This window comes from Rhinoderma darwinii, chromosome 3, assembly GCF_050947455.1.
Source record: "Rhinoderma darwinii isolate aRhiDar2 chromosome 3, aRhiDar2.hap1, whole genome shotgun sequence".
NCBI lineage: Eukaryota > Metazoa > Chordata > Amphibia > Anura > Rhinodermatidae > Rhinoderma > Rhinoderma darwinii.
In genome coordinates, this window is record NC_134689.1 from 219,271,054 (window position 1) to 219,296,527 (window position 25,474).

The following is a 25,474-nucleotide window of genomic DNA, read 5'->3' on the forward strand; positions in this document are numbered from 1 at the left end:
TTATATAAGCAACAAGAAATAAAATAATAATCTAGAATAGTTGCTTCACTTTTCATACACACGTTTCATTTTCTGCCTTCCAATCACCTAACCTCACACAATGGTGGAAGACTGACCATGTCTTCCAGTGTGACGTGTTGGTGAACATTTAAAAGTGCGCTCCTTCATTATCCAAAGTAGAGTGTCCTGAACTTTCAGAACTGGTTGAATAGAATATTGTATATCTACGGAAATGCAGCAGACATACTAAATAAAAACACACAATCCCTGTAAAAAGCCGTTTAATTGGCGTTCAAATGCATAAATATATTTAATACTATATATAAAGTAATTTCCTGTGCATACAAAATGGGCCACAACCGATCAGGCTCCCCTAATTTATGACACAGAAGTCTTTTATGTAGTGTATGATCCTCGGTCATGCAATGGGTGAGACTTTCCCTCACTCATAGTATAGACCCTTTGTTCACTGGAAGAAGATATGAGTCATTCAAGTGTGGCTACAAGTAACAGTCAGTGCCTGTTACAGTTATGTCATAGAAGCTGTTTACACTTCACATGGACAATGGATGGATCATTTCACAAGGAAAAATAAAATCACTGAGACCAAAATAATCTATTCTACCAAAAATGGACAAGCAGAATATATGATGCTATAAACCCAAACAACAACTTTCACAATTCCTATTATTTCTTTAACAATTTTCAAGACGTCAATTGATAGTTGACCATTATTCTTTACTACCAATGTCTTCAATTGTGTTAGTTGAAAGCCGTCATTACCATAACAAGTTTAAGATCCTAAAGATGATCTGTCAACACTTTTCCCTTCGAAAAAAACACATTGGAGAATACAGGTCCTCTAGGCTTTACCACTTATTATTATATAAATAGATGTAAAGGGGAGATCAAAACCTTGAAATCTTTCCTGTGCTGCCTATATATATATATTGTCTTCCTTGTCCTGTGATTGGCTGAAGCTGCACATGACTATTAGTGGGACTCTACCTGAGATTACATCTGTAAAGAACTTACCTGTCCACACTCCTGCAATGTCTGCAAGTCCAGACCGCCACCCTGTGTTCTGAAGCAAGACTAGCCGGCCAATGAGAAAGCAGTACTAGTTAAAAGCTAAGCTGGCCTCTTGCCATTGCCCGTTATAGTGTTTATTACCCTGTACCTTGCATATATCTTATTGTTTCTGCTCATCCTAATTTTCGTGTTTGACCTGGATTGTTTGATCAATTTATTGTTGGTGACCTCCTTGTACCTTATCTGGATTGTTCACCATCTCTGTTTCCTGACCTCAGCTAGTTTGACTTTATAGTTTATAGTTTTGTTTATAGTTTGCCCTTGTATTGCATTTTGGCTACTGTAACTTGTTTTTGGTCACCTCACTTTCCTCAAAAAATGAAATAAAAAGCATTCACCCAAAACACTACAACTCATCCCCGCAAAAAACAAGCATTCACATGACTCTATCAACTGAAAAATTAAATAGTTCTGAATCTCCAAAGATGGCGATATAAACATTTTTTTCCGAACATTGTTTTTATTTAATAACAGTAGTAACACATAATAAACTATATAAATTTGGTATCACCGTAATCGTACTGACCTGCAGAATAACGTCTACATGCACTTGTTACCGCATAGTGAACGCTGTAAAAAAAAAAAACTTAACTTAAACTTTTTCTTAATTCCGTTTTTTTCTAATTAAATGGTGCCATTAATAAATACAAGTCATCCCGCAGAAATAATAGCCCTGATACAGCTATGTTGATGGAAAAATAAAAAAGTTATTTGCTTAGAATTCACGGATGAAAATCCAAAAATGAAAATTGGCATTGTCCTTAAGTGGTTAATAACACTATATTGATACATAATATATTGAACTTTTTACATTTGATATAAAATGCAGAAAATTACATTAATGCGAAATTGCAGAAAAGAAGAAATTGCGTAAATGCATTAGAAAGCCTATAACTTTTAAAATGATGTAACTATATAAACAAGTCTGTATTAAGGCATTGTACTTGCTAAATATAAGGGTCACATGATTTATTTTAACCTGAGCTATAAATAGGATTTTTCATGGAAAGATGTTGATGCCGTAGATCTATTTTATCTTTTCAGAAGGCAAAACTTGACAGACTTAATTGTGGCAAAATGCATAGGCCGAATGACGTTAAATTTTTACATTTAACATACTCTGCTGTATCACAGATGTTGCCCCTTTCTAAATCATATCCATCTTCTTTTGTAGCCAAAACTGCTGGCCAAGGAGCTGCTTGATTTAGTGGCATCCCACTTCAACCTGAAAGAAAAAGAATATTTTGGGATATCGTTTACAGATGAAACGTAAGTATAGTTTGTTTGAAAACAATTTTAAACAAATCACAGAAAATAGGATCAAGTTTTCTTGAAATCACCAATAAAAGTCATACCTTGGGCCAAAATACGTAAGCTCGTAACCCACATCAAGGGTCTTCATTGTCTTTTTCGATTCCCTAGACTAAGGGCCCATCTACACCAGCCAATTATCGGGCAAATGAGCTTTCACAGAACGCACATTCCCGATAATTGCCCTGTGTAAACAGGGCAACGATCAACCGATGAACGAGCAAACGCTCGTTCATCGGCTGATTGTATTGTTTTAATTGCCAAAAATATTATAGTTGTCGGCAGCAACAGGGAGACATGCTGCCGACTTGATAGAAATGTATGGGAATGAGCGATCGGAGGAACGAGCGCTCATCCCCATACTAGCTTCTTGAGAAAGGAGCAAACGAGAGCTGATCAACGAGCTGTTTCGTTGATCATCGCTTGTTGTACCAGCCAAAATGGGCCGGTATAAAAGGACCTTATACAAACAAATCACAGAAAATGAGATAAAATGTACTTAACATCTCAGAAAAAGCTGTGCCTTTAAGTAAATATGACCCCATTTTCTGTTGTTTTCTTCTAATGCTAGTGGAGAGACTTGCAAGACAATGAGGACCCTTGTCGTGAGTAGTAAGATAACTATTTTAGCCAATTTATTACCCGACTGCTACTTACTGTAGATAGATAATAAGTCCATAACCACAACCAGAGACACACCCAGTTATCTAACTTCAACCATTCCAAAAAGCTTGGACATGTCCAATGTGATTATATAGGAAGGCATGGCTATTAAGTTGGATTTAGCACTGTTTTTTTTCTCCTTTATATGTATAACTCTGCTGCAAGTTGTAAAAGCTGTACATCTAATTATAGGAAAATATTCTAGTGCAATCACACCATTTGGAAATGTAAACCTCCTTATGCTCTATACTAGCCTAGTAATATTCTTTGTACCTGTCCAAAACACTTTTCTGTGTTCAATGAGATCCCACAATGTGTAATAAAAAGTAAAACAAGGGATATGACTAACATAAGAGCCTAAACCTTCTACCCATAAAATGTTCCTACGTGGCCTGTAAGCACCACTTGTACCATATTTGCCATCTTAGTAATATCTCGAGGCTCGCATTCTTTTTAATGAGTAACAGCTACGTTTTGAAGTTTTCAGTAAAGGTTTACATTGAAGTTTCTGGAAAGTTGTTGAAATCATGCATTATGTATTAAGCAATGGTCTGACTAAGCAATACATTTTGGAGCTGTGACAAAGTGAAGTCACACGGTGAAAGAGATTTTCACTTCCAGGCATTATATCGGTCAAGTCTCTGTATCACCTGCAAGGAATTTATTGTACCAGGCTGTTAGAATTTACTCAACCTCCAAATTCCAGTTGTTACTATGTTTTATCTGTTGTTTATTGGTACTCATCATAGTACACATTTTATCACTGATGTATCAACAAGATCTCAAGTCCTCATTTTCTGCATAATTCTTCAGATAGTGTTTTTAACTGGTTTAACGCTAATGAAATGCATGTAAGTCATTGATGTTGTGTTAATCTATTTCTTCAAAACGTCTTGTAGAGAAGTGCCTCAGGGTAAAAAATGAGATTTTTTTTTTTATTTAAAAATTGTACATCTTGACATTTTTTATATATGTTCTGCTTCACTTCTCCATGAAGACTGAATAACACTGACAACTCCCAAGCTGTTTGAAGACACTAACTATCCATTGGAGGTCCTCTAGCAGCCGCTATCATGGTGACGCCACTGCTGCAGTGTCTACATGGGCAAAGCTGATAAATACCTGTTTAATACATGTTTAATAATTGTAATGAATACAGGTTACTGTATGGATATGTGTATTTATTAGTCAGCATCTAAAACCCTTGTCACTGGGCTGTACCGCCTTGACAGTATGACAGCTGGCCAACAGGGCGCAGGTCACAGTCTATTGTTCGTATCGTGTACCTGTGGAAGCTCGGACAGTAGCAATGGCAGGTTTGGCTGGGACTTAGGCAGCAGGCAGACGTCAGGCGTGTTGTAGCAGGACAGGCGTGGAATACAGCACAGCACGACTACAGCTCAGCATGGCACTTGACCAGGTAGCACGGGATACAGGATACAGGAACGGGGAACACTGGGAAACACTAGGAGGCCATTTGCTTAGATAAACTTAGGGTATAACAACAACGCTCAGGCATGGGAGGAAGGAGCTGGGCCCTTCTTATAGTGCAGGGTACTCATGGGCTAACTTTGACATTAAACTCCGGTGTGCGTGCAGGCCCTTTAAGAGCGGGCTCGAGCGTGCAAGCGCACCCTATGAGACCCGGCCAAGGTAAGCGTAAGTGAGCGCTGGCGTCTCCTGAGGAGGAGACTGGGGCCAGCGCTCACAGACCCATGGCTGCGGCCATCAGGAGGTGAGTGAGCCTGACGGCCCGCGGCCATGGACATGACAACCCTAATCCACTGTGATTCAACACTGCTACACAATAAAGCATGAAAAAGTCCAAAGGGTTAATACTTTTCGAAGGCACTGGTTAAATGTCGATATAAAGACAATTCATTATAATTAATGTCTTTGTACTTTGTGGTGTTCTGCCCTTTTCTTCTAATGCTAGGAGGCAAAAACTATTTGAATCAATAAGTTCATTTCAAGCGTGGGTTATTGGGCGAGAAATCTATTACATGATATGGTACATGCCCTCTACAGTGGCATATAACATTGAACACTTCCCTGAAATACAAATTGCATTTGACAATGTCCTCTATACACATATGGAGATTTAATAGGGAGGGCTGTGTAAACAAATGCCTGGGTAAAATAGCTTATTTTCTGTCTTGATAAAAATGGATATTCTGAAATTCCTTATAGTGAATCCCTACCTTTTATCATGTAATTTTTAAGTTCAACATTCTGTGCTGATTAATTTCTAAATATACAGTATCTTTTTATTGGTCAGAGCTTTGTATTTCCGATCAAGAACTCCAAGTCTCCTGCATAGACATCGATTTAAAACATAACATTTTGGCTTCCTGCATCCGCCATGAGAGGGAACTTACTGCAGACTTTTTTGTTATTAAAGGGAATGTGTCATCAAAAAATTACCTATTGTTCAAATCAAGTTTTTATGTTAAAAATATTTTTGAAGAATTTTGTGTGATTTTTATTTTTTTTTTCATTTTCTTTGTCATTATCTATATTAAAAAATATCCTAAAATCTTGCAGTTTTCACTCTGGCCACTGAGGCATACAATAGACTGACACTTCCTGTTCTGTAGAGATCACTTCTCAGCAGTCATCTCTTTATTATCACGGGCAGGATTACAATGACAGGTAACACCTCTATATAGATAACACAGGATCCACCATTCATAATAGGTGATGGACACAGATCCCCTTCTATCCCTTTCTGCACGGGTCACAGAGAATGCCTATAAAACTCTACCATAGAAGTCAATAGGTTCCTCCTGTTCACAGGTCCTATGGTCCATGTGGCTGCTGTAAAGAATATCTCTTAATGTTGTTAACAGAAGCTCAGGCAAGATGGCTGCCCCATAATAATGCACAGAAAATAGAATTGAATAAATCTACAATCAAAAAATAAAACAGATCAGAAAAAAATATTATTTCACTATCTGTTTTTAATTATGTAAAAAAATATATAGGCGATACATTCCCTTTAAGTTCAAAGTATAAACAAATGCAATAAGCTTCTAAGCTCCATCTCAAGGGTGAAAATTCAATTTAGGCTTCGTTCAGACATTTTTTGTTTTCTTCAAACAGTTTTTCAAGGGAAAGTTCCTAAAACTATATTGAATGGTAAATCAAGATCTTCACATAGAAAAACTCTGTCATATTTTTTTTTTTACGTATAATGCATACATAAACGGAACACGAAATTTCAGTAATTTTCCCCGTAATCTCCACCTTTCCATTGATCAAATATTGTCTCATAATGCATTTAAAAACTGAGAAATATATAAAGATTTAATTTATGAGATCAGCCTTTCCTTTCTCCTTATTACAACCCTGTGTCTGGCTGTAAGACAATTTGCTGCATGAAGAAGCACACTGTCTGCAGTAGGAGAGCTGGAGCAGTAAGCTACACCCCCTGAACTAAACTCTGCCCCTCTTGTGTTATCTGCAAGATTTCTACAAGACTGTTTCAGAAAATCCTGCAGACTGACAAATTCTGTGGGTAGGTTTATCTCCTGTTTACGTTTATCATTCAAATTCTAAACCTAAAAATGAATGATAAAAGAAGAAAGGAGATAAATGTGCTCACACTGTTTTTCAGTCTGCAGGATTTTTTTGCATGTACTTGAAACAAACAGTCTAGTAGAAATCCTGCAGAGAACACAGGGGTTGGACTCCTGATGATCTGTTCCATTTTTGGCTAGTGAACAGCTAAGGGGGCATGGCTTAGCAAAGGGGTGGGGTTTAACATTCTGTGTGTCCTACTGCAGACACAACAGTGGGGGGGGGAGCTCTTGCTGCAGCCAGATGCCTTACAGCCAGACGCAGGATTATCAAGAGAAGAAGACAATGAGTATGGGCAAATGCCTGATCACCTGGGACACATATAGAAGAATACTTTATATATTTCTTCGTTTTATTTGCAATATTAGACAAAATATGGTCAAAGGAAAAAAGGAGATTAAGTAAGGAATTACTGGGATTTGTTTTATTTTTTGTACATTTTCTATGTTTAGTGTTACTTTAAATAAAAAGCTATGAAACCATTAAAGGGGTTGGCTTGTCACAGACAACCCTTTTATTATAGGAGCAGCTGAACCCCATGGGTCTGGCTTCCGAAACCCCGGACATACAGAGTTTGCTGGGGGAAAATGTGTCTGGCTTTACATTTGCCCTGCAGCGACAACCTTAGTGGAAATGTTACATTTCATGAGCTCATTCAAACAAGAGAGGTGCTAACAAGAGCAGCTGCTTGTAAGCGCCTCTTCGCTATGGCACATCGTTGGGGGTCTCAAGCACGGTACCCCCCGTCTATGACATGTGCTCTAATAGGCCATATGGAAAGGAGTTGTCAAGATGAGACAACCCCTTTAACTTATAGTAAAATATAGTCAAATGGCCAACAAACACCATAGATAGGGCATTCCGCTATTTGAAAAAAAATATGCAGGTTTATTCCGCAGTTTGTGAACCGGATATGTCAATAATCCCACTAATATTGTAGTATTCAGTAAATTTTAAGGAATGTTTCAAGCAATAAAACTACACACTACACTTTCGTGGGTAAAATATTTACGTATACTGGGGCAATGCAGTGGGCTTTTCCAATTTTTAGCCTTTTAAATCTTTTCACGTTTTTTGTGACGTGCCCTATTTACTTGGTTGTGCTGTCAATTGCACGTGTAATTATTGTTATATGATTTGTATTTGATGATAAATATATTATTTCTTTCGGGACATCCCATCTTCTCACCTGTCTTTTTTCATGGAGAAAAATGCCCTGTTTTTATTACCATTATATGTGACTGTGATATATTCTGCTATTTAATAAAGGTTACACTTTATATGACATTTATATGACATTGTTTAGTAAGTATTTTGCTACGTAGGAATTCTCATATAAAAAAAAAAAGCCACAACTCCAAATGTAGGTTAATTGGTTTCATATGAAATTGGTCCCAATATACAGTGAATTCGGAAAGTCTTCAGACCCTTTCATTTTTTTCACACTTTATGTTGAGGCCTTGTTCTAAAATAAAATAAATCATGTTTTTTCCCATCATTCTGCACTCAATACCCCATAGTGACAAAGTGAAAACAGAATTTTAGACATTCTTGCAAATTTATTAAAAATGAAAAACTCACATTTTGCATGGACATAAGTATTCAGACCCTTTGCTATAACAGTTGAAATTTCGCTCTGGGGGCCTCCCATTTCTCTAGATCCTCTTTCAAATGTTTCTACACCTTGATTGGAGTCCACCTGTGGGAAATTCATTTGACTGGACACAATTTGGAGAGACACACTGCTGTCTATATAAGGTCTCACAGCTGACAATGCATATCAGAGCAAAAACCAAGCCATGAGGAAAGAACTGCCTGTAGAGCACAGGGACTGGATTGTGTGGAGGCACAGATCTAGAGAAGGGTACAAAATTTTTTTGCTGCACTGAAAGTTCACAAGAGCACAGTGGCCTCCATAATTCTTAAATGGAAGAAGTTTGGAACAATCAGGACTCTGCCAAACTAAGTAATCGGGGAGAAGGGCCATGGTAAGAGATGTAACCAAGAACCCATTGGTTAGTATGGCTGAGCTCCAAAGATCCTATGTGCAGATGGGAGAAACTTCCCTAAGGCCAACTATCACGGCAGCACTCCATCAATCAGAGTGGCCAGAAAGAAGCCTCTCCTCACTAAAAGACACAAGCATGGTGGTGGCAGCATCATGCCCTGGGGCTGTTTATCAGCAGCTGGGACAGGGAGACTGGTCAGTGTTGAGGAAAAGATGAATGGAGCAAAGTACAGAGATATTCTTAATGAAAACCTGATCCAGAGTGCTCTGGCACTCAGACTGGGCCGAAGGTTCACCTTTCAACAAGATAATGACCCTAAGCACACAGCCAAGACAACACAGAAGTGGCTTAGGGACAACACTGTGAATGTCCTTGAGTGGCCCAGCCAGAGCCCTGACTTGAACTCAAACGTCTCTGGAGAGACCTGAAAATGGCTGCCCACTGTCGGTCCCCATCCAACATGACAGAGCTTGGGAGGATCTGCAGAGAAGAATAGCAGAAAATCCCCAAATCCACGTGTGCAAACCTTGTGGCATCATACCCAAGAAGACTGGAGGATGTTATCGCTGCCAAAGGTGCTTCAACTAAGTACTGAGTAAAGGGTCTGAATACTTATGTCAATGTCGTATTTTAGTTTTTACTTTTCAATAAATTAGCAAAGATTGCTAACATTTTGTTTTCACTTTGTCATTATGGGGGTATTGAGTGCAGAATGATGGGAAAAAACTTGAATGTTTTTTTATTTTAGCACAAGGCCTCAACATATGAAAATGTAAAAAAAGTGAAAGGGTCTGAAGACTTTCCAAATGCATTCTATGTGCATGCTTGAGATGGGACTATGACTCCCATCAGGGACTAGTACGAGTGATGTTATTAAATAAATATAACCCCCTGCATACTTTCCGATAAATAAAAATAAGTAATATATAAATGACCAATATTCAAACCGCCATTCTGTATACTACCTGCACCTTTTTAGAGCCCATGATTGTCACAGTTGACCACGGCAATTGCAATGGTGAAATCACATGATAAAGCAAGAAAGAGTTAAAATAAGAATGGCAAAAATGATAATAGCTGTAAAATTACAGAGTTGCCCCAGAGCCATAAGTTACAATGATTTCACTGCCTGTTCATTTGTCATCCCTCCATATCAATGGAAGCCATACATGTGTCATTGACAATAGTGACAATGGTCATCAATTCTAATTCTCTTTAAATGTGAAGTTAAGTACTGTAAACGGCTCCAGTCACAGACATGAGGTCAGACTCCTGAATCTAGGCACTGAGAGTTCAGTCAAAGCTAAATTTATAGACTCAGTACATAAAAATGATGTTACATCTTCAACAATTGTAGTTATAGTCATCCAAATCTTGTTTTGTCTCCAATTTAAGCTAATTTGAAGAAATCTGAGTATCTGGAGTTCAGCATTTATTAATTTTACCATGTAGGACTATTATGTTTCAGCATTATGCACTGGCATATTTCTCAGAAAAAAAATAAATGCAAGTAAAACAAAATATATTATTTCATTATGTGCTTTCTGGAAAATAATAACTAGGTATTACATTTTTAATTGCGGATCATATATTGTCTGTTATCACATACCTTCTCATGTGATTAGAATTATGAAATTTGAATAAAAAGTCCCTTAAATGTACATTAAAACATGAGTTCCGTTATCTTTTTATCTTTGCTGAGATATGATTGCTTGAAGTTACAAGCAGGCCCAAAGCCTGAGGCTGTACTACTGCCTGGTTCACATGACTTTTCCTGTTCTGATTCCTGTCTGATGCGGTTTTGTCTTGGAGACCCTGTGTAGATACGATTCACAATATATTTGTGAACATTGTTGTATTTGCTGATTTAAATCCATATCTTGTCTTCATTATCTCTGAGTAGTACAGCCTTCAGGCTTTGTTGATATCTGTTCGACAAACTTCTGACATATCATAGTGACATGTTAGAAGTTTGTATTGGTGGGGGTCCGAGCACGGAGACCCCCACCAATCGCTAGACCGAAGCAGCTGAAGCGTTCGTGTGAGCGCTCAGCTGCTTCGTGCCTGTTCGGCTTTTTCCGGAAAGCCGATGTATCGGAGTACGGGCTCATAGACTTTGTATTGAGTCCGTACACCGATACATTTATTTCCGGAAAAAGCCAAACAGACACGAAGCAGCTGAGCGCTCACACGAACGCTTCAGCTGCTTCGGTCTAGCGATTGATGGGGGTCTCAGTGCTCGGACCCCCACCAATCCAAACTTCTGACATGTCACTATGACATGTCAGAAGTTTTGTCGAACATTTAGCTACACTTTAAGAAAAACACTTGTCACATTTTAATGTACACTGAAGGTCCCTTTTTGTTTAATTTTCAAGTCTTCTTCAAATATATTTGCATGTATTTTGTACACTATATATTTCCTTCAATGTAATGCACTACTGAACTTTGACACAACGTGTTCTATTCCTGTGTCATTTTTTATATAGTAAGGTTCCATCTGCTGTACCTTACTGTAAATGTATCAACACAAAATGACCTGAAACTGTCTTTCCTAGGGGACATTTGAACTGGTTACAGTTGGATCGAAGAGTACTTGAACATGACTTCCCCAAAAAGTCTGGTCCAGTCGTCTTATACTTTTGTGTCAGGTATGTGCTTCTTGTTTTTAAATGTTGGTGATGTAATGGATATCTCTATGAAACAATAAAAATTGCTTAAAATACAAATTTATCATATCAAAAGATTTTTATATACAGTTTACCGTTTGGTAATCAGTGAAAATAGCCCAGAAAATGATTCTGTATGATTTTAGCACCCACCTTTCCGATTGATATTTTTGAGGTCACAAATGGCTGACTGGGTCCTAGAGTCTGTAGAATAATGGGGGCAATTTATTAAGTCTGGCGTCTCATATGCAGGTCTTAATCTAAAGGAAGTTAGAGTAAGATGTACCTCATTTATTAAAAGGCGGATGCCTCTTAATAAATAAGGCGTATCTTTGGCCGTCCGTCTGCCAGAAAATCAAATCTACTCCAACTATGAGCAGGTGAAGCAATAGTCTCAGGTTAGCAGCAGGGCTAGCAATGAACTGCATAGAATTGTAAAGCAGGAGGGTGGTTAAATCTCAAGCTGGGAAATAAATAATATACACTGGTGTGCCCCGTCTAGTGGCATCTGGATTTAACGTGGGTGCATCTTGATTGAATTGACTGGGTAGAAGCATTACTGCTCATGCACCACTCGGCAACCTGCCCAAATATGACATGCGTAAAGCGCATTAAGATCTCTGACATATAGCTATTGCAGGAACATGGGCAGGTAAGTATCCCACAGTACTCCTTTATAAGACATTTTCAATAGAATGCTTCCCTTGTTCCACGCAGGTAGGATGATAATGGTAGTAGTGATTTCTAAGATAGAAAAATGGCTTTGTGCCACGTGCTACGAAAACTATTCAGGTTATCATGACCAAGAATTACAATGCTGTAATATTTCTATAATAACATAAAAAATAGAATCAGTTGACTTCATTGGTTGCTATTTATGTAGTTACCTGAAGAACCATGTTCATTTATCTTGCTCCAACTAAGTTTTTACATTTATTTTCATTACATTCTGCAACTCCTATACTGTTTTTTTTATTTTTTCACTTTTTCCAGAATGTGTATATTATCACTTAACTGCACTATCCATAGTTTCAGAATTATTTCTATTTAAACAATTTTTGCTTCTATACAGAACAATACTTGATTTTAATAGGATGGTTATAAGGCTTGGTATGACTGGGTTCAGATGAATAAGGTTTTAGCTTTTACTCTATTCTCCTACAATTAATTTGGCAAAATGCCGATCACTCCCAGTCCCTGATGGTGAAGTAATCGGAAACAACATGACATTTTGTCCAAAGAACTTAGTAAGGAGGTATAAAAATATTTTACAAAAATATTATTGATGTCCGATTATTGGTACAAACCAAATCTATTATCTTGACATCTGGAGTTTTTGCTTTTAATTAAAAGGTTTGGGAATTCAAAGGAAATTCTTCCAGTTGTGAAGTCAGGAATAACATGTGTTGAGTTATATGCATCTCTTCACTATCCGGATGTTCTGTTATGGGACCACTGAGGTGTAATGGTCAGCAGCAGGGACTATTAGAATTGTCGAAGAGACTGGATTTTTAAGTGATCCCAGTGGGAATAGAACGTCGGCACTTGATTAACCTTATTACAGTGGAGGCGGTAGCACTAACATAGTGAACTTTGGCAACATAAAGGTTACCTTTGATAGTCTAAGAAAGCAACTCGTTTTTAAAAATGATTCTATTAAAATATTATAATACAGTTCTTTATATAGCCATGGAATAAGAGCATAAACCACTATGCACTGTATTGCTATAAATACGTACAATAAAATACTGACTGTTGTAAAGAGTGAGCCTGTTTTCACAAACATCCTTCGTTTAATTAAAGGGGTTGCTGGGTTTAGGGAAAAAAGTATCTTCTTTCTTCAAGAAATAGCTCTTGGTTGTATCTGATATTACAGTTCAGGCTTGGTCACTTAAGTAGGAATGATCTGCAATACCAGAGACCGCCCATGGACAAAAGTGGCGCTGTTTCTAGAAGAAAGCTTACACTTTATTCTAATCATGGACAACCCCTTTAGGCTTCATGCACACCTTTCGTAATTGTGTGGAGAAAATCTGCAACAAAACCACAGATAAAACGCAGGTAATTCTGCAGGTAAAATCCGCACCTAATAGTGCATTCTTTTCTGCCATTTTAGGTGCGGTTTTTACATTTTGATGCGGAAATAGGTCCGGCTTTATGCTGCGGATTTTGTTACGTTTTTTTAATAAACTTTTCAGATACAATTCACAGGAGGAAGGGCAAGCTAAATTGTCATTTTGCGGATTTAAAATATGCACCGCAGGTCAATTAACACACAAGAAAATACGTGCAGCTAATCTGAACGTAATATGCATCGTGTGCATTTGGCCTTAAGGCACACATGGCTGACATCTTACAAGACTGTCATGAGGTCAGTTACATGCATGTTTGAAGCCATAAGAGCCAGAGCTTGAAAGGCCTCCCAATAAGTGAAGTTGTACCCCGAGACAGATCCTTGTGTTGTAGAAATACCTCAATGCAATTTCCAATATTTGGTGTGCAGCCCCCCACCATATTCCAGTGTTTGCATCATAACTGCAAGAAAAGGAGACCATATTACACATAAGCACAATCATACATAAGTTGGATCTTTGGATTTGCACTTCTAGTAAAGAACTAAAGAATCACAATATAAAGGTATACAATATTTTTCTAACTAAAGGGGAATATACAATAATGTCCTATTCTTAGGATTAACCATCAATATTTGATCAATAGGTTTCTGACTCCTAGGACTTCAATTGATGAGAGGGGCTGCGGCCCAATGTTAATGCAGGCACAGCAGCACATCTATATATCCATATATGCAGCTGTGGTTGGTACTCGGATTCATTCACTTGAATAGGGTCGAGCTGCAGTACCAAGCACCTACCCATGTACAAACTTACCACTGGGCCTAGGTAGACATTGAAGGGACAAGGTCTTCATTCGAATAATTGGTTCAGTTGGTGGGGTCAGAACCTACCGATCACACACTGACAGCCTGTCATAAACATTGGAGATCAATACATACAGTAAACTATCCTGGGAAAACCCCTTTAATAATACTTGCAAGTTACTCATCAGATTACATGAAAATTAAGTATTAGGCCTACTGCACACGACTGGGGTTTTTTTGTCCGTGTGCTATCCACAATTTTGCAGACCACAAAGTCGCCATGATCGGTTAAAGAACCAATGCTTAGTTCTTTAACTTATAATAGATCATCTTCATCAGTGACAGCTACTGTATAGATATAAATAGGTTCCGTGTTCAATGGGTAAATCATTTTATAAATAATGACAAAGGGAATCGTGTGAGAAGTTCTCAGGATTTGCTGAATGACATCAGACTCCAAACATCTGACTTGAGACATATTCAGAAAGATGTCTCACACTTCAGGAAGAAAAAAGTTACAAAAGCAATTCTAGTAGTTGATGTACAATTTACACAGATCAGTAACCGATGATGGATCCGAGGTGTCAGTCTGTAATGACATTCTAAAAATGTTGGCGGAATACATTAGGAGGAATTAGAGGACTACATTTATACTTAGTCAATTCTGCCTATTAAATAGAGACTCCCAAACCACATTCCTAAGACTGTCTTTTTTTCCTTTTTTTTCTTATTAGAAGTTTAGTTGCTTGTAGTTTATAATCATATTCTCCCTACTGTAATGGAAATCCGCTCTTATCTATGGCGAGGTCAAATCCGGGCAAGATGCAATGTAGAGATTTCGGAGGGGGCAGAGCAGCAGCCTGAGCCAGGAAATAGACTATGTAGCTAAGCTGGAGTCAGCGGGCGTTGCTCTGCCCTAATAGAGCTGAGCTAAAAAGTAGTCGAGCAGCCAACACAAAATAAAGGCAAGCACTAACTGACCTATTACGAAGATTTAGGATGCACTTTTAGGTAGTACAAACATTTTGGAGTTGTGAAATATTTGACTCAAACACTACTGTTTCTATTCTTCCCAATTGGAAAGTTTCAAAAGTTTGCCTCAAATTCTACAAATTAAAATTCTTCGTTTAAAGATAAGGCAGCTAATATGGTGAATGGATTTTGTCACCCATAAACATTACCTTTGTGTAACACATATTACACTGGCCAAGGTTAGACTAGTTTAGGGCATTTTTGCCACGTTGAGTATCCACTGAATTATATCTTGCTTTCAAATGACATGTAATAAATTTTGATCCAGAACGAGCCATATGTGAAGTTTAATTACTTGCAGATCTGACCATTACGTGTTTTAGTCCAAGTTATTGTAGAGCTTTGTCTGCTATTTTTAGTCTATATTTATGCTTTCAATTAATGTGCAATAATGATGAGAATTGTCAGCGATAGAGCGGTATTTTCAGAACACCTCTTCATGCAAGTCAGACTTGAATTCATCATTTATGAATTGACTATTTATTTAATCAAGTAGCTCTATTTCCAGTCTGGGATATTTGGTTATATGGGTCTGTCAGGTGCTATTAATGCTTGAAACAAATTTTACAGAATTTATGTCTTTTTACCTAGTTTTACTTTACAGCCATGCAATGCACACATCCATAGTGTTCTGATATCAGTGTTCTATATCACTGATTTATTTGCAAGGTAACAGCAGGAAATTGGATTTCAATGTGTCTTTCTTGTTCTATTAGGGGATCCCATAATATATAGTAAGTCTAGGTTCACTCTAGGATCACCATGCGATTCTCTAAATGGTTCAATTACATAAAAACAAGCAGTAGTTCTGGTCCGACAGTTCCACTCGCTACAGAGATCAATAACCTCTGTTTATAAGCTGTTCTTGCTGTGGCGGCCAAATGAATAGCAAGTTCTACAGTGCAAAGTAAGAACTTCGGTATATCTATTATTTGACCTTTTAAACTAGAGGTCATCTGAATTTATTGTGCAGGCTCCAAAATATATTCCTATTTCTAGCAGTAAGTGCTCATTCAGACGGGCGTGAATCTCGTCCGTGTGACGGCCATTGAAACAACGGCCGTCACACAGACTCATGTATTTCAATGGGGCCGTTCACACAACGGGGGGGGGGGTGTGAATGGTCCGTAAAAAAATAGGACATGTCCTATTTTACTGCGTGTCACACATCGTTCCATAGACTCTAGTCTATGGGGGATCCGTGACAATGCGTCCCGCACAGGTGCACCTCGGGCGTGAAAAATGTACATTTTTCACGTCCGAGGTTGCCGACGCTCGTCTGAATGTAGCCCAAGTTTACGCTGACTGTCTGCTGGCACTACATTTGGCGTGCATGTTTAAAGCGTGCCCCAGAATATATGTCCCAGAGATACGTAACTATATGACTATACAGTTGCATACATCAGCCATTGACTCCCATTGTAAAAAAGAAAAAATTATATTGCGTGTTTTTTTAAAAGCATACTAAACTTTTCAGCGGTGACGCAATGGTATACCAATATGTACCAGTCAAATGTATGACAAAGACGAATACATATATACTGATATACAAATATACTCCAAATGTAATGTCCAATACAGTGGGAATTCACTCGGTTCATTCACGACAAATCCTAATAATAAAAAAGTAACATGTCTGACGGTATGGGTCTCTTCACGTTAAAGTGTTTTGCTGAATTTAAGACCTATTTCAATCCATTGCAATATTGACTATAAAAACGATCCTAGGATTAGATAGAAATGACAATATAGAACCAAAGCTAGCCACACACACCCAGATATTTCCTCACTATCTGATGAGGTCGGGCTACTTAGAGAGCCACTGACATTGCTTCTGTGGACCAAATTTACAACAATCCTTCCACTTCGCCATAGAGAGGGAGAATCAAGATAGGTATTGGCATAGCATGGAATCCAGTGGTGGACCAAACCCCTACTGTTTCAATAGTCATTTATAAAAAGTTGGTCTGTACAATTGGCTTCTTATACAAGGACGCTGATCCGTCTAGCCTATCAGAGGACGATTTGTGAAAGCTACTTTAGTAAAATACAAATCATGATATATAGGAGGCTGCAGTAATACGTAAAGGTAATCTGATTTAGTAATGAGATCCCAGGGTTTTTTATTAATTAGTTATTTAATCCCATGCACAGTGGGCAGACATTCAGGTTGATTTTATACGCAAATCCCTTTAAAACAGGTAGGGAATAAGTCGGATTGGGAGGTCGAGTAAGGACATGAGTAAGTCACGCCTGGCTGTCGGAGGTAATCAGTGGATCTGACAAAACAGAGGAAACTTTCAAGCAATGTTTTATAGCAACAACAGTTCTTTATACAACAGGATACAGTGATTAGTGCTACTATATTTCATTATAATCCGAGGATGCCAATAAAAGCAGAACACGAGAGGAAACAGGGAAAAAATCTCCATTCAGAATGCACTGATTAATAGGATCAACTTCCATAGAGAATCCAGGAGATTCTCATTGAAATAAAAACCCAGTATACCAATAAGGTTATGTTCATCTCATGTATTTTGCCTGCGTTTGTCGTATACATCGGGAATAGCTCCTGATGTATACATTAAACGTAGTAACAGTGGCATTCGTCCCCCATAGACTATAATGGTATCTGTTTAATGGATACATCATGAAAAGTGTCATTAGAGTTGACGACGTATCTGTAATACAGATACCATTATAGTCTATGGGTGACGGATGCCAATTTTAGGCATCTGTTTAACATATCCATCACCCTTAGGCTATAATGGCATCCCTATAACGGATGCAACATGAAAAGATAAGGAAAAGCTCATGACGTCCCGTTTAAGAGATGCCTTACAGTGGCATCTGTCATCCATAGGCTACCATGTTAAAAAATATATGTTTAATGTATATGTTTTTTTTTACTAAGCTCCGTGGGATGGAATAGCATAGTCATACGCAATTCGATACTTTTATTTTTTTTCAGTATGCTAACGTATACGGAGACCAAAAGGACACTCTTTTTTGGCCTTCATCTTACAATGGAGCCCTATGGACACATTTAGTGTGTACGCCAAAATGTGATATGAACAGAGTCTCACTCCTAGAGTGCTTGGAGCTGTCTTATTCTGGCATTGGGACCACACCAATATAATTGACATGTCTAAGTGATATGTCAGGACATCTTGAAACATAAAAAGCTTAACTGGTTAATACAAGCATAGTATTGCATTTGATAATCTAAATGACAGAATTCATTGTTAGTAAAACCACACCCATTAAATAATTTTACATTATAATTGTCATTTATAAAACAGAATAAAGTACCAGAGATGCTGTATTTATTTTCTCTATAGCCAGCATGTTCACTTTTGAGCATGTGCATTTTTTAGTGCACCGTCAGGCATTTTTAATAGCTTCAGACAAGAGGATACTTGGTTTTAATTCCCGAGAGTTGGCAGCCTTGCATCAAAGGTTTCATGGCAAAAGCTCTTTATCTTATGTTAGAATACATTGATTTTTTTTTCTGTATTTATTGTGTGTGGGTCAGTATCAAATTGGCGAAATGCTTGGGCGTTATGTTTTATCAGTTCTCCAGTCTTGCTGAGCCCTTGACAAAGAACCAAGATTTTTTTTCATTCTAAATCGTTGTATAGCCAATGTTTTTTTTTGTCTATCGTTCTACAGATTTTATTTTTCACATTCATTACAACAATACTTACCGTATCTGGATATCAAAATATCCAACATTTGCAAACAATGTCAAAGAAAAGTGCCCTGTTGTACAAGCAGTATGTAAGCACATATTTAACCCCTTCCCTCTTTAGCCACTTTTGACCTTCCTGACAGAGCCTCATTTTTCAAATCTGACATGTGTCACTTTATGTGGTAATAACTCCGGAATGCTTTCACCTATCCAAGCGATTCTGAGATTGTTTTCTCGTGACACATTGGACTTTATGTTACTGGCAAAATTTGCTCGATATGTTCAGTATTTAATTGTGAAAAACACCAAAAATTAGCGAAAAATTGCAAAAATTTGCATTTTTCTCAATTTAAATGTATCTGCTTGTAAGACAGGCAGTTATACCACACAAAATTGTTGCTAATTAAGATCACCCATATGTCTACTTTAGATTGGCATCGTTTTTTGAACATCCTTTTATTTTTCTATGACCTCACAAGGCTTAGAACTTTAGCAGCAATTTCTCAAATTTTCAAGAAAATTTCAAAAGGCTATTTTTACAGGGGCCAGTTCAGTTGTGAAGTAGTTTTGAGGGCCTTATATATTAGAAACCCCCAAAAAGTCACCCCATTTTAAAAACTTCACCCCTCAAAGTATTCAAAACAGCATTTAGAAAATGTCTTAACCCTTTACACATTTCACAGGAATTAAAGCAAAGTAGAGGTGAAATTTACAAATTTCATATTTTTCTGCAGAAATAAATTTTTAATACAATTTTTTTTTATAACACAGAAGGTTTTACCAGAGAAATGCAACTCAATATTTGTTGCCCAGTTTCTGCAGTTTTAGGAAATATACCACATGTGGCCGTAGCGTGCTACTGGAATGAAGCACCGGCCTCAGAAGCAAAGGTGCACCTAGTGGATTTTGGGGCCTTATTTTTGTTAGAATATATTTTAGGCACCATGTCAGGTTTGAAGGGCTCTTGCAGTGACAAAACAGTAAAAATCCCCCAAAAGTGACCCCATCTGGGAAACTAGACACCTCAAGGAAATTATCTAGGGGTGTAGTGAGCATTTTGACCGCACAGGTTTTTTACAGAAATTATTGGAAGTAGGCCGTGAAAATTAAAATCAACATTTCTTCAAAGAAAATGTAGGTTTAGTCATGTCACATTTACAAAGCCCCTGAGGGGATAAAACAGTGGAAATCCCCCACAAGTGACCACATTTTGGAAACTACACCCATTGAGGAAATTATCTAGGGGTATAGTGAGCGTTTTGACGCAACAGGTTTTTTGCATAAATTATTGGAAGTAGGCCCTGAAAATGACAATCTAAATTTTTTCAAAGAAAATGTAGGTTTAGCTAATTTTTTATAATTTCCACAAGGACTGAAGGAGAAAAAGCACCGCAAAATTTGTAAAGCAATTTCTCCCGAGTAAAACAATACCCCACATGTGGTAATAAACGGTTGTTTGGAGACACGGCGTGGCTGAGAAGGAAAAGAGCGCTATTTGGCTTTTGGAGTTCACATTTAGCAGGAATGGTTTGCGGAGGCCATGTCACATTTACAAAGCCCCTGAGGGGACAAAACAGTGGAAACACCCCACAAGTGACCCCATTTTGGAGACTACACCCATTGAGGAAATTATCTAGGGGTATAGTGAGCGATTTGACCCCACAGTTTTTTTGCAGAAATTATTGGAAGTAGGCCCTGAAAATAATAATCTACATTTTTTCAAAAAAAATCTAGGTTTAGCTAATTTTTTCTCATTTCCAGAAGGACTGAAGGAGAAAAAGCACCACAAAATTTGTAAAGCAATTTCTGCCGAGTAAAACAATACCCCACATGTGGTAATAAACGGCTGTTTGGACACACGGCAGGGCTTAGAAGGGAAAGAGCACTATTTGGCTTTTTTGAGATCACATTTAGCAGGAATGATTTGCGGAGGCCAGGTCACATTTGCAAAGCCCCTGAGGGGACAAAACAATGAAAACGCCAAAAAAGGGACTCCATTTAGGAAACTACACCTCTTGAGGAATTCATCTAGGGGTGTAGTGAGCATTTTGACCCCACAGATGTTTCATAGAATTTATTAGAATTAGGCAGTGAAAATAAAAACAGTCCTTTTTCTTCAATAAGACATAGGTTTAGCGCAAATTTTTTCATTTTCTCAACAAATAAAGGAAAAAAAGAACCCAACATTTGTAAAGCAATTTCTCCCGAGTACGGCAATATCCCATATGTGGTCATAAACTGCTGTTTGGGCAAACGGCAGGGCTCAGAAGGGAAGGACCGCCATTTGGAGTGCAGATGTTGCTGGATTGGTTTCTGGGCGCCTGTGGGCCCAAAACAGTGGAAACCCCCCAGAAGTGACCCCATTTTGGAAACTACACCCCTCAATGCATTTACCAAGGGGTGTAGTAAGCATTTTAACCCTGCAGGTGTTTTGTAGAAATTAGTGTTCACTCGATGTTGCAGAGTGAAAATGGGATTTTTTTCCATAGATATGCCAATATGTGGTGCCCGGCTTGTGCCACCATAACAAGACAGCTCTCTAATTATTATGCGGTGTTTCCCGGTTTTAGAAACACCCTACATGTGACCCTAATCTTTTGTCTGGACATATGACAGGGCTCAGAAGTGAAGAGTACCATGCGGAGTGGAGGCCTAATTTGGCGATTTACAAAGTATTGGTTCACAACTGCAGAGGCTCAGATGTGAAATAATAAAAAGAAACCCCTGATAAGTGACCCCCATTATGGAAACTGCACCCCTCAAGGCATTTATTAAGGGGTGTAGTGAGCATTTTCACCCCACAGGTCTTTTCCATAAATGAATGCGCAGCGGATGGTGCAAATTAAAAATTTATATTTTTCCCTAGATATGCCATTCAGTGGCAAATATGTCATGCCAATCTTATGACGCTGGAGACACACACCCCAAAAATTGTTAAAAGGGTTCTCCCGGGTATAACGATGCCATATATGTTGAAGGAAACTGCTGTTTGGGCACGCTGTAGGGTTCAGAGCCGAGGGAGCACCATTTGGCTTTTGGAGAGCGGATTTTGCTTGGTACTATATTTGTTTGAGTATTGCTGGTGTTTTATAATGTGGGGGTACATGTAAGCGGGGCGGAGTATATAAGGGGCATAGTCAGGTGGTATAAAAAAAAAATCCATAGATGTGTGTTACGCTGTGACACAATCCTTTCTGCACAGGCCGGTGTCGCACTGATAAATGGTGTCATTTCTTATCCCCCTTTTGGTCCACACTCCGCACCTTTTGTAGTTTGGGGAATTTTGCTGTGAAGTGTTGTCCTGGTATAATACGGGCACCGTCGCTTCCAGCGGATATGTTTGGGCTCTCCCCTTCCTGGTTCCCTAATTTTAGGTCCTTGATAAATCGCCTCTTGAAACAGAAGAAATGTTCCCCTCGGGCACAACTACATATTTTTTTATTTCCTGACTTATTGGAGCCATAACTAATTTTATTTTTCATAGACGTAGTGGTATGAGGGCTGGTTTGTTGCGGGACGAGCTGTAGTTATTATTGGTACCATTTTGGGGTACATGTGACTTTTTGATCACCTTTTATCCTATTTTTTGGGATGCCAGGTAAACAAAAAAAACGCAATTCTGGCACAGCTTTTTTCATTTTTTTTATACAGCGTTCACCACGCGTTATAAATTACATGTTACCTTTATTCTGCGGGTCAGTACGGTTCCGGTGATACCTAATTTATAGCACTTTTTTATGTTTTACAACTTTTTGCACAATAAAATTACTTTTGTAAAAAGAATGTATTTTTTCTGTCGCCAAGTTGTGAGAACCATAACGTTTTAATTTTTTTGTCGCCGGAGGTGTATGAGGGCTTGTTTATTGCGGGACGAGCTATAGTTTTTATAGGTACAATTTTTGGATACGTGCGACTTTTTGATCACTTTTTATTCTAATATTTGTAGGGCAAAGTGACCAAAAAACAGAAACTCTGGTAAAGTTTTTTACGGTTTTTTTTACGCTGTTCACCGCGTGCAATAAATAATATAATATTTTGATACCTCCGGTCGTTACGGTCGTGGCGATACCAAATACATATGGTTTATTATTATTTTTCAATAATAAAGGACTTGATAAGTGTAAAAGGGGGATTGTGTTTTATTTGATTACTTGAAACTTTTATTGTTTTCAAACTTTTATTTTTTGCACTTTTTTTTTACACTTTTTTTATACTTTTTTTTACACTTTTCTTCAAGTCCCACTAGGGGACTTGAAGGTCCAACGGTCAGATTTTTTTTTTTCTAATACATTGCACTACCTATGTAGTGCAATGTATTTGATCTGTCAGTCATTCACTGACAGCAAGCCGATTAGGCTTCGCCTCCCGGCGGGGCCTAAATCAGCTTCCGTAATGGCAGACCATTGTGTCTCCTGTTGCCATAACAGCAGTCTCCAGTCCCGATTGCCTGTCAGAGCTAGCTCCGGTTCCTGCCGTTACAGGTGGATGTCAGCTGTACAGTACAGCTGACTTCCACCGCTGATGACGCCGGATCAGCTCCTGACCCGGCGCCATCTTGCCGGCAGCTACGGAAGCCGATCAGGCTCCGCCGCCGGGCGGATCTTGACCGGCTTCGGTGCTAGACAGATCGGGAGGCCAGTATTAGGCCTCCGGTTGCCATTGCAGCCACCGGAACCCCGGCAATTTCATTACTGGGGCTCCGATGAGCTGCAAACACCTTAAGTGCAGCGATCGCGTTTGAGCGCTGCACTTAAGGGGTTAATGGCGGGGATCGAAGCTAATTTCGGTCCCCGCCGTTACAGTCGGATGTCAGCTGTAAGATACAGCTGGGATCCGGTGATGATGGCACCGACTCAGCTTCTGAGCCGGTGCCAAACATTTGACGTAAATGTACGGCATTTTGCGGGAAGTCAATGCTTTCCATGACGTAGATTTACGTCAAATGTCGGGAAGGGGTTAATGTAATTCTACATATGGTCACACAAAGAGCCTAACATTGCAGAAGATTATAATATGATTGTATAAGGTGGGCCACGAAAAACGGAACCGTATTTCCCTTGTGTGCTTTGTACAGGATAATGTTTGTAACACAGTCATGATGAAAGAGGCTCAATAGTCTTTGTTGACCATAACAACCAATCAGAGCTCAGCTTTCATTTTGCCAGAGCAGAGTAAGAAATGAATAAGGCCTATCTTATCTTTCACTGGCCCTCGAGTGCTACTCTTTGCGGAGCGCCGTAGTGTTGTGCGTGAGTTTGTCCATCATTATATTGTGATAGTGGAGGCCTATGTATGCACAGGCTTATTTATAGAAACTCAGGACTGTTTAGCTGGTCAATTTCCGGACCCTCCCATTCCAGCAAAAAGAAGTATACATGATTTGGCGTGGAAGTGGTATAACACAAGATCAATGGTCGATGCCAAAAAAATCAATAGACATACCTGTGTTCAGACATCTGTCGTTGTTGCCGAAATGCAGGAGAGTATTATGTGAAGCCAGAGGAAATCATTGCAAAAAATTATCCCAGCAGGCGCACGTCAGCAGGACAACATGTCGACATTTACTGAGATCGTTTCACCAGAAGCCATACGGAGTATCCGAGCTGTGAAAGAGTTAAAGGAGGGGATAAATAGAAGCATGTGGCATATTGCAATTGGTTACTAGATATGATCGTAGACGACCATTTGGACATTTGGACCGATTGCAATACTTCACAAACGATTACGTGTTGTTCCATCTAACGGGGTGTGTATATTCACAGAACAATAGGTACTGGCACTCATAAAATTCACACAAGCTGCATCAACAGCGACTTCATGACCAAAAATCAATGTTTGGTGCGCAGTTATTGGTTTGTGGATTGTGGGTCCAATATTTAATATTTGAACTAGACGGTGGGTCCAATATTCAATATTTCTTTTAACGAGGTGGGGCAACTTGCTATATGTCGCATGAATCCCTATGCCCAGTTCATGTGAAATTCACAGAAAAATGTACAGTGAGAAAAGGGTTTAGGCAAGATCACCAGGCTTAATGATGTGCAACTGTTATCTGTGGAGTTACCTGAAGGGTAGGGTTCATGAAACCAATCCCTAGACAGTGCCGGAACTGAAACGGCAAATAAAAAATTTGTGTCTGGAATATCAAACATGGGGTGTTCCTGAACATGATAACACGGGCACAACTTTGCATAGCCGCTGGTGAAAAACACTTCTGTAACGGGAAAGTATGTCATTCTTCCATTATCCTGTACAAACCACACAAGGGAAATAGGCTTCTATTTTTCGTGGCCCACCCTGTATAATACATTAGGAGTCCATAGGGGTGCAGAATATGAAATATGTTAAATTAATATATACAGTGTAACGCGATAGATGCTTGTGTGTGTGTGTGTGTATATACTAAGGGCCCTTTTACGTGGGCCAATTATCAGGAAAACAAGCATTCACAGAACGCTTATTCCCGATACTTGCCCCATGTAAACAGGGCAACGATCAGCCAATGAACGAGCAAACACTCGTTCATCGGCTGATTGAATCTTTTTAAATG

General features: G+C 38.7%; 1 protein-coding gene across 3 annotated transcripts in view; it reads left to right on the plus strand.

Annotated features, from left to right (window-relative positions):
* FRMD4A (FERM domain containing 4A) overlaps window positions 1–25,474 on the plus strand; it is a 383,316-nt gene that overhangs the window by 228,819 nt on the left and 129,023 nt on the right. For all 3 annotated transcript variants that reach the window (XM_075857392.1, XM_075857390.1, XM_075857391.1), the window contains exons 3-4: window positions 2,267–2,361; window positions 11,213–11,305. In XM_075857392.1, coding sequence (XP_075713507.1) covers window positions 2,267–2,361; window positions 11,213–11,305 — 188 coding nt within the window. The remainder of the gene's footprint in view (window positions 1–2,266; window positions 2,362–11,212; window positions 11,306–25,474) is intronic.